At 40.3% G+C, this 15,719-nt stretch overlaps 1 protein-coding gene across 2 annotated transcripts in view; it reads right to left on the bottom strand.

Moving 5' to 3' along the window:
• Positions 1 to 15,719, bottom strand: part of tfpil (tissue factor pathway inhibitor-like) — a 47,041-nt gene that overhangs the window by 15,985 nt on the left and 15,337 nt on the right. The window contains exon 2 of one of the 2 annotated variants that reach the window (XM_068052515.1): positions 9,069 to 9,162. In XM_068052515.1, coding sequence (XP_067908616.1) covers positions 9,069 to 9,162 — 94 coding nt within the window. Of the gene's footprint in view, positions 1 to 9,068; positions 9,271 to 15,719 lie in introns of those variants that run through there. The other variant, XM_068052421.1, reaches the window with a different exon arrangement.

The raw sequence follows: 15,719 nt of genomic DNA, 5'->3' as shown, positions 1-15,719 counted from the left end.
TAAGCAGAGAAATCAAGGGCCAGAATCAAACAGGGCCACAGTGAAAGATTGTGGGAAGAGGACAAGTAATGTTAAAAAGACAAACCTTAAGGCTTTGTGCCTTAACGCGCAGAGCATTCGCAATAAAGTGGATGAATTAATCGCACAAATAGATGTAAACGGGTATGATATAGTCAGGATTACAGAGACATGGCTGCAAGGTGACCAGGGATGGGAAATGAACATCCAGGGATATTCAATATTTGGGAAGGACAGACAAAAAGCAAAAGGCGGTGGAGTTGCACTTCTGGTTAAAGAGGAAATTAATGCAATAGTGAGGAAAGATATTAGCTCTGACAATGTAGAGCTGAGAAACACTAAGGGGCAAAAAAGGTTAGTGGGGTTGTATGTAGACCCCAAAACTGTAGTGGTGATGTTGGGAATGGCATTAAACAGGAAATTAGAGATACATGCGATAAAGGAACATCTGTAATTATGGGTGAATTTATTCTGCATATAGATTGGGCAAATCAAATTAGTCACAATACCATAGAGGAGGAATTCTTGGAGTGTATACGGGATGGTTTTTTGGACCAATAAGTTGCAGAACCAACTAGAGAAAAGGCCATTCTAGACTGGGTATTGTGTAATGAGAGAGGAATAATTGACAATCTAGTGGAGTGAGACCCCTTGGGGATGAGCGACCATAATATGATAGAATTTTTCATCAAGATGGAGAGTGAAGTAGTTGGTTCTGAGACAAGGGTCCTGATCTTAGTAAAGGAAACTATGAAGGTATGAGGCGCAAGTTGGCCATGACGGATTGGGAAACGTTACTTAAGGGGATGACGGAGGATAGGCAATGGCAAACATTTAAAGAGCACATGGATGAACTGCAACAATTGTTTATCCCTGTCTGGCGCAAAAGTAAAATGGGAAAGTAAGCCAAGGGAATTTAGAGATAGCATTAGATCCAAGGAAGAGGCATATAAATTTGCCAGGAAAAACAACAGACCTGAGGATTGGGAGCAGTTTAAAATTCAGCAAAGGAGGACAAAAGGACTGATTAAGAAGGGGAAAATAGAGTACAAGAGCAACCTTGCGCGGAACATAAAAACTGACTGTAAAAGTTTCTATTGGTATGTGAAGAGAAAAAGATTAGTGAAGACAAATGTAGGTCCCTTGCAGTCAGAAACAGGGGAATTTATTAGGGGGAATAAAGAAATGGCTGACAAACTAAATGCATACTTTGGTTCTGTCTTCACAAAGGAGAACACAGATATCATACCAGAAATGTTGGGGAACACAGGGCTCAGTGAGAGAGAGGAACTGAAGGAAATCAATATTAATAGAGAAATGGCGTTGGGGAAATTGATGGGATTGAAGGCCGATAAATCACCAGGGCTTGATGGTACACATCCTAGAGTACTTAAGGAAGTGGCCCTAGAAATAGTGAATGCATTGGTGGTCATCTTCCAAGATTCTATAGACTCTGGAACAGTTCCTACAGTTTGGAGGGTAGCTAATGTAACCCCACTATTTAAAAAGGGAACTAGAGAGAAAGCAGGGAATTATAGACCAGTCAGCCTGATGTCGGTAGTGGGGAAAATTCTAGAGTTCATTATCAAAGATTTTATAGCAGAGCACTTAGAGAACAGTGATAGAATCGGGCAGATTCAGCATGGATTTACGAAAGGGAAATCATGTTTGGCTAATCTACTAGAATTTTTCGAGGATGTAACTAGTAGAGTTGATGAGGGGGAGCCAGTGGATGTGGTTTATTTGGACTTTCAGAAGGCTTTCGACAAAGTCCCACATAAGAGATTAGCATGTAAAATTAAAGCGCATGGGATTGGGGTAGTGTATTGCGATGGATAGAAAAGAGGAGGGATAAATGGGTCTTTTTCGGAATGGCAGGCAGTGACTAGGGGGGATTGCAGGGATCAGTGCTAGGACCCCAGCTATTTACAATATACATTAATAATTTAGATGAGGGAACTAAATGTAATATCTCCAAATTTGCAGATGATACAAAACTGGGTGGGAGGGTGAGTTGTGAGTAGGATGCAGAGAGTCTTCAAGGTGATTTGGACAAGTTGAGTGAGTGGACTAATGCATGGCAGATGCAGTATAATGTGGATAAATGTGAGGTTATCCACTTTGGTAGCAAAAACAGAAAGGCAGATTATTATCTGAATGGCTATAAACTGAGAGGGGAATATGCAACGAGACCTGGGTGTTCTCGTACACCAGTCGCTGCAGGTAAACATGCAGGTCCAACAGGCGGTAAAAAAGGCAAATGGTATGTTGGCCTTCATAGCGAGAAGATTCGAGTACAGAAGCAGGGATGTCTTGCTGCAATTATACAGGGCCTTGGTGAGGCCACACCTGGAATATTGTGTGCAGTTTGGTCTCCTTATCTGAGGAAAGATGTTCTTGCTATAGAGGGAGTGCAGCGAAGGTTTACCTGACTGATTCCTGGGATGGTGGGACTGACGTATGGAGAGAGATTGAGTTGGTTAGCATTATATTCGCTGGAGTTCAGAAGAGTGAGGGGGGATCTCGTAGAAACCTATAAAATTCTAACAGGACTCGACAGGGTAGATGCAGGAAGGATGTTCCTGATGGTGGGAGTGTCCAGAACCAGGGGTCATAGTCTAAGGTCTAAACCTTTCAGGACTGAGATGAGGAGAAATTTCTTCAGCCAGAGAGTGGTGAGCCTGTGGAATTCGCTACCACAGAAAGCAGTTGAGGCCAAAACATTGTATGTTTGCAAAAAGGAGTTAGATATAGCTCTTGGGTCTAAAGGGATCAAAGGATATGGGTTAAAAGCCGGAACAGGCTACTGAGTTGGATGATCAGCCATGATCATAATGAATGGCGGAGCAGTTTCGAAGGGCTGAATGGCCAACTCCTGCTCCTATTTTCTATGTTTCTATGTTTCTACACAAGTAAAGAGGCCCAGCCTATTCATCCTTTCCTGATAGGTATAGTCTCGCATTTCTGGTATGGTTCTCATAAATAATATTTGCAACTGCTCCAGTGCCTCTTTTTAGAATATGGTGACCAGAACTGTGCACAATACTCCAAATGTGGTCTAAACAAGGTTCAATATAATTTTAGCCTAATTTCTCTACTTTTCAACTCTGTTCATCTAAAAACAAACCATAGTGCCTACTTTGCTATTTTTTTTATAACCTTATTAATCAGTGTCGCTACTTTTAGTGATTTATGTATTTTGTACTCCCAGGTCTCTTTTCTTCTCTATGCCATTAAGGTTCTTATTTTCCAATTAATATGAGACCACCTTATTTTCATCAAAACACAATGCCTCACTCTTATCTGTGTTAAAATTCATTTACCAATTATATACCAATCCTCTTCAGTATTGACTATCCCTCCTATTTGGTGTCATCCACAAATTTAGAAATTGTGTTTTTGTTTCCAAAGTCTAAATCATTAATATAAATTATTAACAGCAGTGGTCTCAGCACTGATCCTTGTGGAACCCCACTAAGAGCTGGTTTGTTACTGCCTAAAGTCATTTCACATATGGGGTAGATCTTTGTGTGATAGTTTGAAACAAGTTGGCAGCCTGTTTTAAATCTCTTCCAATTTTTATTTCCATGGAATCAATATCTAGCCCAAGCACTCTTAAAGCAATCAAATAAGTTAGATTTTGCCTCATCAGCAGGGTTAGATTCAAAACCAGGTCCTTGAAATGATAGACCCAACTTACTGTACCCTCACTCCCTCCACACAGTTTCTACACTCTGGCCAACAGTTTTTCAAGGGTTATGGCACTCCTGACCTAACAAGAGACAAAAAGCTGTCTTTCTCACACCAAGCTTGGATTGTTGCTTTTACCTCTTGGAACAAGTGCACCATTAAAGTTTTGTTTTACCCACCTAAAGCCTTTAATATCGCTAATATTTTATCAAAATGTTTTCCAAAATGATTAAAGAGACGGAATCACTCCTGTCAATTCTGTTTTGCATGGATGCCAATGTTATTTTAAAAAATATAGGCAGGATAAATTTCAGCCCTCAAATAATTCAAAGCTAACAAAGCTAAACTAAAATTTGTTCAGTCTGCCAATGTGATCTCGAGCTTACCTGTCATTTTAATTCTCTGCCCCACTCCCACACTGACCTCTCTGTCCTTGGCCTCCTACAATGTTCCAATGTAGTTCAATGTAGACTTGAGGAACAGCAGCTCATCTTTCAATTAGGCACTTTACAATCTTCTGGATTTAACATTGAGTTCAACTATTTCAGATTGTAACCTCTGCCCTGCCTTTTTTTAATTTTTGGACACGTTGCTGATGAATCTGCTTTTCCCATTCACACCTCTTCTGGACTCATCTTTTGTTTCTTTACTTGTCCCATTACTATACCCTTTTGCCTTACACCATCATCCCTTTTTTTATTTAATCTTTCATTTAAACATTTAATCTGATGAAAGGTCATCGACCTGAAACGTTAACTCTGCTTTTTCTCCATGCTGCCTGACCTGCTGAGTATTTCCAGCATTTTCTGTTTTTCTTCCCGGTTTCCAGCAGCTGCAGTATTTTGCTGTTGTGTCATTTAATCTTTCCTGCCTTCCACCCTATCACAGACCTTCCCTTCGTTCTTTTGCCACCCCACCCATTACCCTGCCTCTATACTTGCTTAAAACCTGTTATACCTCTAACTTGTTCCAGTTCTGATAAAAGGTCATCGACCTGAAACACTGGCCAGAATTATACCAGGCCCATGGAGGTGGCTTTGGAGGTGGGGCAAGTGGGGGGAGGGGCGGTGAGTTCATGGACATTTAAAACACAGCATGTTGGGTCATCTCCCCAACCTGTTCTTCTTCCTTGTGCTTTTCCTGGAGGCAGGCTCTCAGCAGCAACCAGGCTCCCAGTTATTGAAAAGGGAACTTAGCCTCTATTCTGACACTGCAATGAAATTTTACGACCGGCCGAGCAATGTATCGGAGTCTGCTTCACGGAGCACCATCAAGTACAGATTCATGTAAAAATTAGCAGGAAGGTTGTAAGCAGCACATCCACAGGTATTTGGAGCCATTTCTGCTGCACACTGATCCCCAAGATGGTTCTGGCCACTATCCATAGGGATGCTGTTTAGGCCTTTGATCTTGTGGCACCCTCTTGCTCTCCATCTGCCTGAGCAGCGCTTGCCATTCCCTTCAGCCCCTCTAATTATTTTTAATAATCATTCGTGGGATGTGGGTGTCGCTGACTAGGCCAGCATTTATTGCCCATCCCTAATTGTCCTTGAATGGAGTGGCTTGCTAGGCCATTTAAGAGTCAAATACATTGCTGTGGGTCTGGAGTCACATGTAGGCCAGACCAGATAAGGACAGCAGATTCCCTTCCCTAAAGGACATTTGTGAACCAGATAGGTTTTAGCAACAATCGACAATGGTTTCATTGTCACCATTAGCCTAGCTTTTTAATTCCAGATTTATTAATTGAATTCAAATTTCACCATCTGCGGTGGTGTGATTTGAACCCATGTCCCCAGAGCACTAGCCTGGGCTTCTGGATTACTAGTCTAGTGACATTACCACTATGCCACTGCCTCTCCTTCCAAGTCCATGTGCCGCCCACAGCCACTAATTGGACAGTGAATGTGGAGGCAGCCTACCCATTGGCTGCATCCGTTAAAGTGAGCCGGCGACGCTACCGAAACGCATTGGAGCGGGACCTGGAAATGGTCCCAACGTTGGGTTCCCGACGCGTGTGAGAAAATTCAACACGTTAACTCTGTTTCACTCTCCATAGATACCATCAGGCCTGCAGAATATTTCCAGTACTTTCTGTTTATATTTCAGATTTCCAGCATTTGCAGTATTTTGCTTTTGTATTAAGCTTTTGAATTTCATTGTTAATCATTAAAATGAACAAGAGTAGTTTTGTTCAAACAATCTAAATCTCTTAAATCCCAGCCTGACCTGTGAACAAATGTGCCTTTTATATCGTTATTCTTGTCGTACAGTGAATTAATTTGGGCCAAGGCAAATATTTCTTCTGAAGTATCATTCTATTTATAAACCATCACATAATGCTCATTAATTTTCATGTCTCCAGTTGGTGTTTATCTTTTCTTAACTTTTTCACAGTGAATAAACCTTCTGATCTGTAATCATTTGCCAAAGACTTGCGGGTTGATAGGTAAATTGACCATTGTAAACATTGCCCCTAGTGTAGGTAGGTGGTAGGAGAATTGAGGGAAGGTGGGGATGTGAGAGGGAAAATGGGATTAATGTAGGATTAGTATAAATGGGTGGTTGATGGTCGGCGCGGACTCGTTGGGCCGAAGGGCCTGTTTCAGTGCTGTATCCCTCTATGACTCTATTTGAAGAAAATGAGAAGTGTGTAAATTTCAATGTGATGTTAAAAAGTGAAAAGCTAAAAGATTCCCTCAAAGCAATATCCATGAAGGTGTTAAAGAGCTAAACTATATTCTGTGAAATACTTCTGTAAATCATGGGTTTGTAAATCGGAGTTTCTTGAGTATTGGACAAAAATACAGTTTTACAGAATCTAGTATAGACATTGAAACTTTTCACTGTCCAGTGATTTTAATAATAGATCCCATTTAATCAAATCAAGAAAGTTATTTTAGAAATAATTTAATAAAACGAAGAACTTTTTCGAGAGAAATGAGCCAATCAGAGAAAGAACTTGCTTCACCATGTTTTTTGCCCGACTGAAAATCATGAAGTGTTGGTGCACATGCAAAATTCATCCTGTTTGTGGCAGTATTTAGCTTTCCTTTCCTGCTACAATCCTGACTTGCAGCTGTTTTTTTACATTCTGAGTTTTATAATATAAGAAAAAAGTAGGAATAAAAATATAAAATAATCGACCACGAATGTTTAATTTTTTAGCGGTTAAAAAACTTAGAAAACAAATTTAAATGAAACCACATTAATGCAATGGAACCCCACCCAACATTTCGGGTTTCAGATCTACCATCATCACCATAGGATTCGAGGGAGATCTTCTGATGTCCCACCCTGGGTAATTGTTGTCGATGGCTCTTGATAGTTGTTGTCTCTCGAAAGCAAGCTTGAAGAACAGCACCTTATCTTCTTATTAGGAACTCTACAGCCCTCTGGACTCAACATTGAGTTCAACAACTTCAGACCAGGACCGCCATTTTGATTGTTTTTTACCATGTGCCAGTCTTAAACTGATTTTTCATGTTTTTGCTTTTGGACAGAACTGTTCATTATTTTGCCATTAACACTCTCTCTGGACTAATGCTTTGTCTTTTATTACAACTATTACCACTCCCTATGCTTTTTATTCTGTGACATCTTTGTCATTTAATCTCTTCTACCCTCTGCCCTATCATACACCGTCCCTTTTTTTCTTCTCCCCCGTTCCCCTCTTTCACTTACTCAAAACCTTTCTAACCTTTCTATCATTTCTAACCTTTGCCAGTTCTGATGAAAGATCATAGATGTGAAACGTTAACTCTGTTTCTCTCTCCACTGATGCTGCCAGACCTACTGAGTATTTCCAGCACTTTCTGTTTTTATTTCAGATTTCCAGCATCCGCAGTATTTTGCTTCTATGTAAATGAAACCTGATGGTTTGCACTTAAAAGAAGATATAGAATTGTGTTTATTATTTTAATTAAAAGATTTAATTTAAAAGTTCTAAATGTCTTTGGGTTACATATTGGGCAGAGTGCCAACATTCAGTGCCATGGAGAGAGGAGAATATTAAAATCAAGGCTTTGCCAGACTGGGAGCCAATGTAAGTCAGCAAGCACAGAGGAGATGGCCGAACGGGACTTGGTGCAAGTTAGGATACAGGCAACAGAGTTCTGGATTAGCTCATGTTTATGCAGGATGGAAGATATTGCATCAGTCAGGAGAACATTGGAATAGTCAAGTCTAGAGGTAACAAAGGCATGGATGAGGATTTCAGCAGCACATGAGCTGAGGCAGAGGTGGAGTTGAGCAATATTATGGAGGCGGAAGTAGGCAGTCTTGGTGATGGAGACGATATGTGTTCGGGTAGTGACAGTTTAAAATGAATGATCCCTCATTATAGACTCCCCACTCATAAGAATTAATTTTTCACTACTACACTCTATCAAAACCCTTCATAATTTTTCATAGCTTACTTAATCTCCTAATCTTTCAGCAAAGGCTAAACCAATCTTTCTTCGATCCATAGAAGTTCAATCTGTACAAACACCAAACAGCATTGTTTCATCTAGACAGTTAGTTAATTGGCTAAGAGAAGATTAATTATTATTTATTATTCTGTTCTATACTTGTTGCAAGTTTAATTGTAATTTATTTTGTGATTTATCATATACTTTGGTTTTAATTTTAAAGGCAGTATTAGTGTCATCGCAAAAGAAATAAAGTAAGGTCTTGCATTTACAAAGCACATTTCATAACCTCAGGATGGCCCAAAGCACTTTACGACCAGTGAAGTAATTTTGAAGTCTAGTCACTGTTGTAATGTAGGACATGCAGCAATCGATTTGTACACAGCAGGTCCCCACAAACAACAGTGAGATAATGACCAGGTAAAATTTTTAAAGTGTTGATTCTACTTACCAAATTATTAACAAGAATATATATGTTGTTCAATAAGAAAAAAACAATTTCACAAATATTGCTCACACAGAATAAAAAATTATGCCCTTAGGCCCACCTCAAAGGCACAAGTTCCACCACCACAGTCACCATCTTATGTCACCAGCATGCATCCGCCATTACAGATTTGTGTAATATCCGTCAAGTACATGCATTGTTTGCTTATATAGCAATATTCACCGCAGTTCAACAGTAAGTTATAATGTGCAGTACTTTGAGATGTTATAAAGCTTTATATAAATATAAGAATTAAGACTTTATTATTAAGTTATGAATAATTTGACATGACTTATAGGACCTGGCAAATCCTTGAATAAAGATCAAGTGTCCTGGCTGAAATGGTAACTTACATATATCATAAACTTTTAAACTAAAATGTAAGTCCATCTTTAAACAGTTGCACTATTGCTCTAATGAAACTATAAATAGAAAAAATATAAAAGTACATTTTTACTTACTTGCCATCTGAGCTGTAACACACAAATTAAAAGCGGCAATGTAGATTCCCAAGTATAATGCTATCCTCCTCATCTTTGCGCTTTGGAAACTCAGCTGGAATACAAATTGGCAAGAACCTGAGCAGAGGTTGTGCATTCAATGGTGTAACGTGTCCACGAATACTGGTACACAATTTGCTAACTGCCTTTAGCCTATCGACTTTATAACATATTTTATGATTTAATGGCAGTTTCAACAAAACCGACCCTTTGGACTCTCCAGCAATAAAACTGATGTGTAATGATGCATACAGATAGTAACCAGGTAACTATTGATCTGAGGAGTTTGGTGTCACTTGCAAATTAAACTTTTATCCTTGTTACATACTACACCTTTGTGACCATGGGTGCTGCACCAATATCCACTGAAATGCAGACCCAAAAATGTTGTGTAACAGCCCCAAGGCCAATCTGAATTCCTGGTGATGGGAGAAAAAAGACCACTGCAAACCATTAGTTACGTCATCATTCTGTCTGCACTGAAACATGTAAGCTGGTTTCGGTGCAGTCTTCTAGTGTTCCATTAGTCATCACATGACTAAGCCAAATAAAGTTCATCACCCAAAAGCACAATTGTATTTGTCATAATTATTTTATTAGTTTCACAAGATCACACCATATTTGGGTATAAGGAAGGTCTTCCAGACCGCCTTAATTAATCCATCCTGAGAAACCCAATATTCCACTCAGTTGCTACATCTTGTTTAAGACTTCAATCCCAATTTTATTAAAGCCCTGAATTTTATTTGTATTCTTGTTTTCGGAGGACATGTTGTTTATGCCTTTCCCCTATGTAAGTTGGAGCAAGTAATTGCTTAGAATATGTAGTATCATCTGCTCATTCTCAGTTTCAGGCCTAGTTGTATCTATTAGTTTTTTTTCCCTTCTTTAATTCATTCATGGGATGTGGCATTGTCAACAATTGCTAACTGACCTTGAATAGGAGTGGAGAACCACCTTCTTGAATACAACTGAGTTGCTTGTTAGGCCTTTTTAGAGGGTAGTTAAGAGTCAACCACATTGCTGTGAGCCTGGAGTCACATATAGGCCAGACCGGGTAAGGACTGCAGATTTCCTTCCCTAAAGGACATTAGTTAACCAGATGGGTTTTTATAACTATGTGGTAGTTTCATAGTCACCATTACTTAGACTAGCTTTTTATTCCAGATGTACTTCATTTATTGAATTGAAATTCCCCAGATGCCGGGGATGTGATTTAAACTCATGACTCTTGAGTTACTGGTCCAGTAACTTAACGACTATACTATCGTACCCCATTTTAATATTCTCACCTCTTCTTAGTAAAAAAAGTTATTTCCATTCTACAAAGACGAGGTGAGAATATTAAAATGGGGTACAAAACATAATAGTAAAAAAAGTTATTTCCATTCTACAATTATGTTTTGTCTATGCAGCTATGCTTTTTCCTAGGTCTCTTTTTGCCCCTCCAATTGCTGTAACTTGTTCTGCCTGATATTACATTAATTCCAGTGAACCCTATATCCTATCCCCATGTAGAATTTTTTGAGATCATTTACTTTTCTCTTTATTTCACTTTTAATTGATTTAAGGTCACACTTGCTTATCTTAGGTGTGCAATTGTCTTGCATGTCCAGCTTTATTCTTTTAAATGTGTTCCAATTGCCTTCCTCCAAATGTTTTTGTTCCACAAATTCATTTGTTCTAAATTTTCCCTCACCTCTTCCAATTTAGCTCATGTAAAGTGATAAACTTTGTACTTGGTTTTAGGTTTAATCGTGTCCCAGCTTGTACAAATCATGATCATTTTTTGGTCGCTGTCCCCCAGGGTGCTATAACTTCCTTTTCCTGCATATTATTAGGTTATTTATGAATACGATGAGCAGCGTCTCATGGCTTCCAATAAATAATGAGCCATGAAGCAACCATTGATGATATTTACCAACTCTGACTCTAAGCCACTTGGAAGTTCCTAATTTATATTGAGTTGATGGAAATTTTCCATTAAGATAACATTCCTATTCTCACATACCCTTCTTATCTCTTTGTAGAGAAAACTATCCTCCTCTTATGTTGACTTGGTGAACAGTATACCTAGTGTTAACTTGGATTTTTATGCATTGGATATTTTTATTCAGAGTTGTTCATTCTGTAGATTATCGGCTCATACAGGATCAAGCATTTACCTCCTCGCTGTCCTTGATATAGTTGAATACACCACTTCATTTTCTGTGTTTTCTGTCCTTTCTGAATATTATTGGGCAGATTTTCTGCAAAGGAATCCTGACCTCTTAGGTTTCACCAGTGCACCCATCTAACAATCACAAGCAAAAGCCATTTTTGCCTCCCCATCCCACCACCTCAAAACAATAATATTTATGTGGCTCAAATATAAAACAGAAACTTAACATTTAAACACTTAAACTGGCTGATCAGTTCAAGCTCATATGCCTGATACTCTGGCAGGGTCAGAAATGGAGGTTACTGCTACAGGGGAATTCCTGCTCCACTGCACTTAATGTAGTTGATTAGGTCCCAGAGATTTTGGTCCTCTGTCTTAAACTTATGAACTTGGGCTGGTTTCTAAGCTGAAAGCTTCTCCATTTAGGGTTTGGTACCATCTGAACCTTCCAGTTTTATAAAAACCTTATATCAAGATGCTACGTACTTGTAATCCGATAGATCCCACATCTAAACATTGCTTTAATGTACCAGTAACTTTGAATACATTGTAAAGGTAAATATCAAGCATTATTTTGTTTACTCATACAAAAGCGTAATTGTCAGTTCAGTAAAATCTCATTCAAGACATTTTACAATATGTACACATGTTTTGTATGTGACAAAGTTACTGAGTTTACAATGAAGTCATCATGACACACTGTGGGGTGTGGAAGTACTTTCAGTATGTCACTCATTTGGGGACAGTAGGAACCTGCACAGAAAAGTATTCTTGATTTCTTTTTAATTAGAAAATCATTTTGCATAGTCCTCAGATTTCTTCTACACTTACTTCTGGAGATGCAGAATTAATACTCCAATTCTTCTGATCAACTGAGATTTGAATCATAGGCCGGAATATTACTCCACCCCAGCAAGCTGGATGGTGGCGGGAGAATGGCGTAAAATTGAGCGGGAGGCTCCAGGAGGCCTGTCTGGCCCACTCCCACCTCTGTCCCACTTTATGTGGGCTGCGGTGGGGGGGGGGGGGCGCAAGAAATGGGTCGCCGCCCCAGGCCAATCAAAGCCCTTAAGTGGCCACTTAACGGCCACTTAAGGGACTTCGCCCGCCTCCACGGGTACTTCACCCATGGTAAGCAGGCGTCCAATAGACGCACCGGGGGGAGGTGGGGGCTGACCCTGTGCCTGATTGAGGACAGGCGTCCAATAGACGCACCGGGGGGAGGTGGGGGCTGACCCTGTGCCTGATTGAGGACTGCCCCAGTTTCCCCAACCACCCCCAGGACCCATGATGCCCCCCTTCCCGCCAAACGACCATCCTTGCCTCACCGGGTCGTGACCAATTCCCACAGCAAGGCAAACCCCAACTTAACTTCAGTCCTGGCTCCATGTCCTCGTCTGGGCTGCAGTCCCAGCAGTGACCACTGCTCCCAGTGGCGCTGCTGGGACTAAGAGCTGACAGCCCGATGATTGGCCGGCAACTCAATGAGGCGGGACTTTCTCCCTAAGCCGGTGGAAGTCCCACCTTGGAGCAATTAAAGCCCGGGGACTCATAAAATGCGGGACGGATCCCCTGGACGAGCGGAAGCAGGTTCGCCACTGACTTTTACGTCAGTGACCAGCTCCCGTTTGCCCGACGTAAAATCCAGTCATTGAATCTTACAGCACAAAAGGAGGTTATTCAGCCATCATGCCTGGGAAATAGCTATCCAATTAGTCCCACTCCACCGCTCTTTCCCTATAGTCCTGAATGGTATTGCTTTTGCAAGTAAATATCCAATTTCCTTTTGAAAGTTGCTTCCAGTTGACTTTTTTTTAAATTTTGATCCATGTGTTATGCAATAAAGGTATATGAGAATGGGGGATATTTCATTTTTTGGATCCTTATTAAATCTCCTTAAAAATGTACTGCTGTTAAACTGGAAAGTAAGTTTTTGGCTGCATACAACAATTAGCCTCAATTTTGCAATCCTAGTATAATAACTGCTGGGGTTGCATCACATAGGCTGATCTACATTCTGGCACAGGACAGAGCAGTGAACCCAGATGATTCACCGAGACGTCCTACAGTGTTGCACCTTTGTCCAGAGACCATGACTACATCAGATGATGATGAAAGAATGATGATATATGTTCAAGACAGGCTTGTGTGTGATTTGGAGGGGAACTAGGAGATGATGGTGCCTCGACAACATTTCTGCTCTTGTCATTCTCAGTGGTAAAATTCACGAGGGGAGGTACTGTTGAAATAACCTTGGTGAGTTGGTGCAGATAATACATGTACACGACTGCCACAATGCACCAATGATGAAACGGGTGGATATTATTCTAGTAGCGGGGGCACTAATCAAGTGAACTGTGTGTTGGATGGTGCCATGTTTCCAAGGGAAAGCAGCTGGACTTTCTCTTGCTTGAGATAGTCATTACCGGGAACATATATGATGCAAATGTTGCCTGCCATATGTCAGCCCAAGTCTAGGTGTTATCAAAGTCCTGCTATATTGATTTAGATTAAATTATTTAATGTAAGAAGAGATATATTAAATAGCAGTAGATGAGATGATGGCCATGCACGAGAATTGAATTAGAGAAGGTAAAAATGTCATGAGTGGTATATACAGCACAACTGTACTGGGAATAGCACAGGACTGGTGGAGCAGAGGCTGAATCAGTTATTAGGTATATTTTGCTGTTAATCAGTGACTGATGCATGAGCTGTAACTCACATGTCTTCTTCTTCCAATTCTAGGAATGCCACTAAAATCCCCTAAGAATTCACATCATCAGCAATTTATTTGCTGCAAATCAAATAGCAACTGTCAGCAAAATAGTTCTGTGAAAAGGAGTGGGGTTAAAATTATTGCAATGCATCAAGTTGGGGCTAGCTAACAGTAGGAAGTAATGCAATAACCAAAATGCAAATAATATAATCCAAAAAGCAAAAACAAAATGCCCACAACAAATACTCCAACACACCTTTAAGTATCCAGCTCTTACAGGTCCAAACACTACTTTCCTCTTGTGTGAGTTTTGTACAGGCAAGAATTATGGCGCCATACAACTATTGAATATTACAACACACAAGGAGCCTATTCATCCCATCTGCGCCAGCTCTTTGTTAGAGCAATGTAAAACTAATCTCATTGCCCTGCCCTCTTTATGTAGTTATTTCCCTTTTCAAATGCTTATCCACCTTAAGGGTTATGAATGCAGTGCCCACAAAGATCACAGAGTTTACAGTTAAATGTTTTGCCATATTTTCAGTGCTTTACTGAGGCTATTTCTTGCCCTTTAAAAAGTTCATATAAATGTGATAGCAAAATTTGTGATTGATTGTTTGGATCTCAATGCCCAATTTCACAATGCACACAAACTCCAGCAAGGCTCTGTAATACAAGTAGAGTCCTGTAAATAAAACCTCATTATATCTGTATCATGGTTACCTTTGATTGTTATGCCTTCATTATGATTAGATGAAAAATGAATACCAACATATTTGGGAAGAAATTGAGATGATACACAACCTTATCACCATTTGTATCCTAATTCTAGCCGACCCCCAATAATCCCTGCCCCACCCCCACTCCTTCCACCCTTGGGCACTGCAGCAAGCCAAAGGGATAATTGATCCTTTCAGCTTTCTGTTCAATCTATCTTCGCAGTCATGGTCTGTTAAGTATCATTCAGGAGGTACATTGGTTCTTTGTCACCACTGGACAGTTTCATTTCACCAGCCTAGTCAAGGCAATATTTACGTACAGTTTTTCAAAGAAGAAAGGAGAAAGAAGGAATAGGAAAAGAAAAAGGACTTTACAATACATTGCACCCTATATATATATGCATGTATATTATATAAATAGTATATGCATTAGCTAATCTTGTCATTATTTTTATTTATTCTTTCATAGGATGTGGCAAGGCCAGTATTTATTGCCCATCCCTAAATTCCCTTGAAAAGGTGGTGGTGAGCTGCCTTCTTGAACTGCTGCAGTCCATCTGGTTTGGGTACACCCAAGGAGTTCCAGGATTTTGATCCAGCGACAGTGAAGGAATGGCGATATAGTTCCAAGTCAGGATGGTGTATGGCTTGGAGGGGAACTTGCAGGTGCTGGTGTTCCCACACATCTGCTGCCCTTGTCTTTCTAGGTGGAAGAAGTCGCGGGTTTGCGGAGAGTTGCTGCAGTGCGTCTTGTATATGGTACACACTGCTGCTACTGTGTGTCAGTGGTGAAGGGAGTGACTGTTTAAGCTGGTGGATGGGTGTCAATCAAGTGGGCTGCTTTCTCCTGGATTATGTTGTTGGAGCCACACTCATCCAGGCAAGTGGAGAGTATTCCATCACACTCCTGACGTTCTGCCTTGTGGGTGGTACAGGCTTTGGAGAGTTAGGAAGTGAGTTAGTCGCCACAGAATTCCCAACAAAGAACAAAGAAAATTACAGCACAGGAACAG

The sequence above is a fragment of the Heterodontus francisci genome, chromosome 1 (genome assembly GCF_036365525.1).
Source record: "Heterodontus francisci isolate sHetFra1 chromosome 1, sHetFra1.hap1, whole genome shotgun sequence".
Taxonomy (NCBI): domain Eukaryota; kingdom Metazoa; phylum Chordata; class Chondrichthyes; order Heterodontiformes; family Heterodontidae; genus Heterodontus; species Heterodontus francisci.
This window is presented reverse-complemented; position numbering and strand designations above follow the sequence as displayed.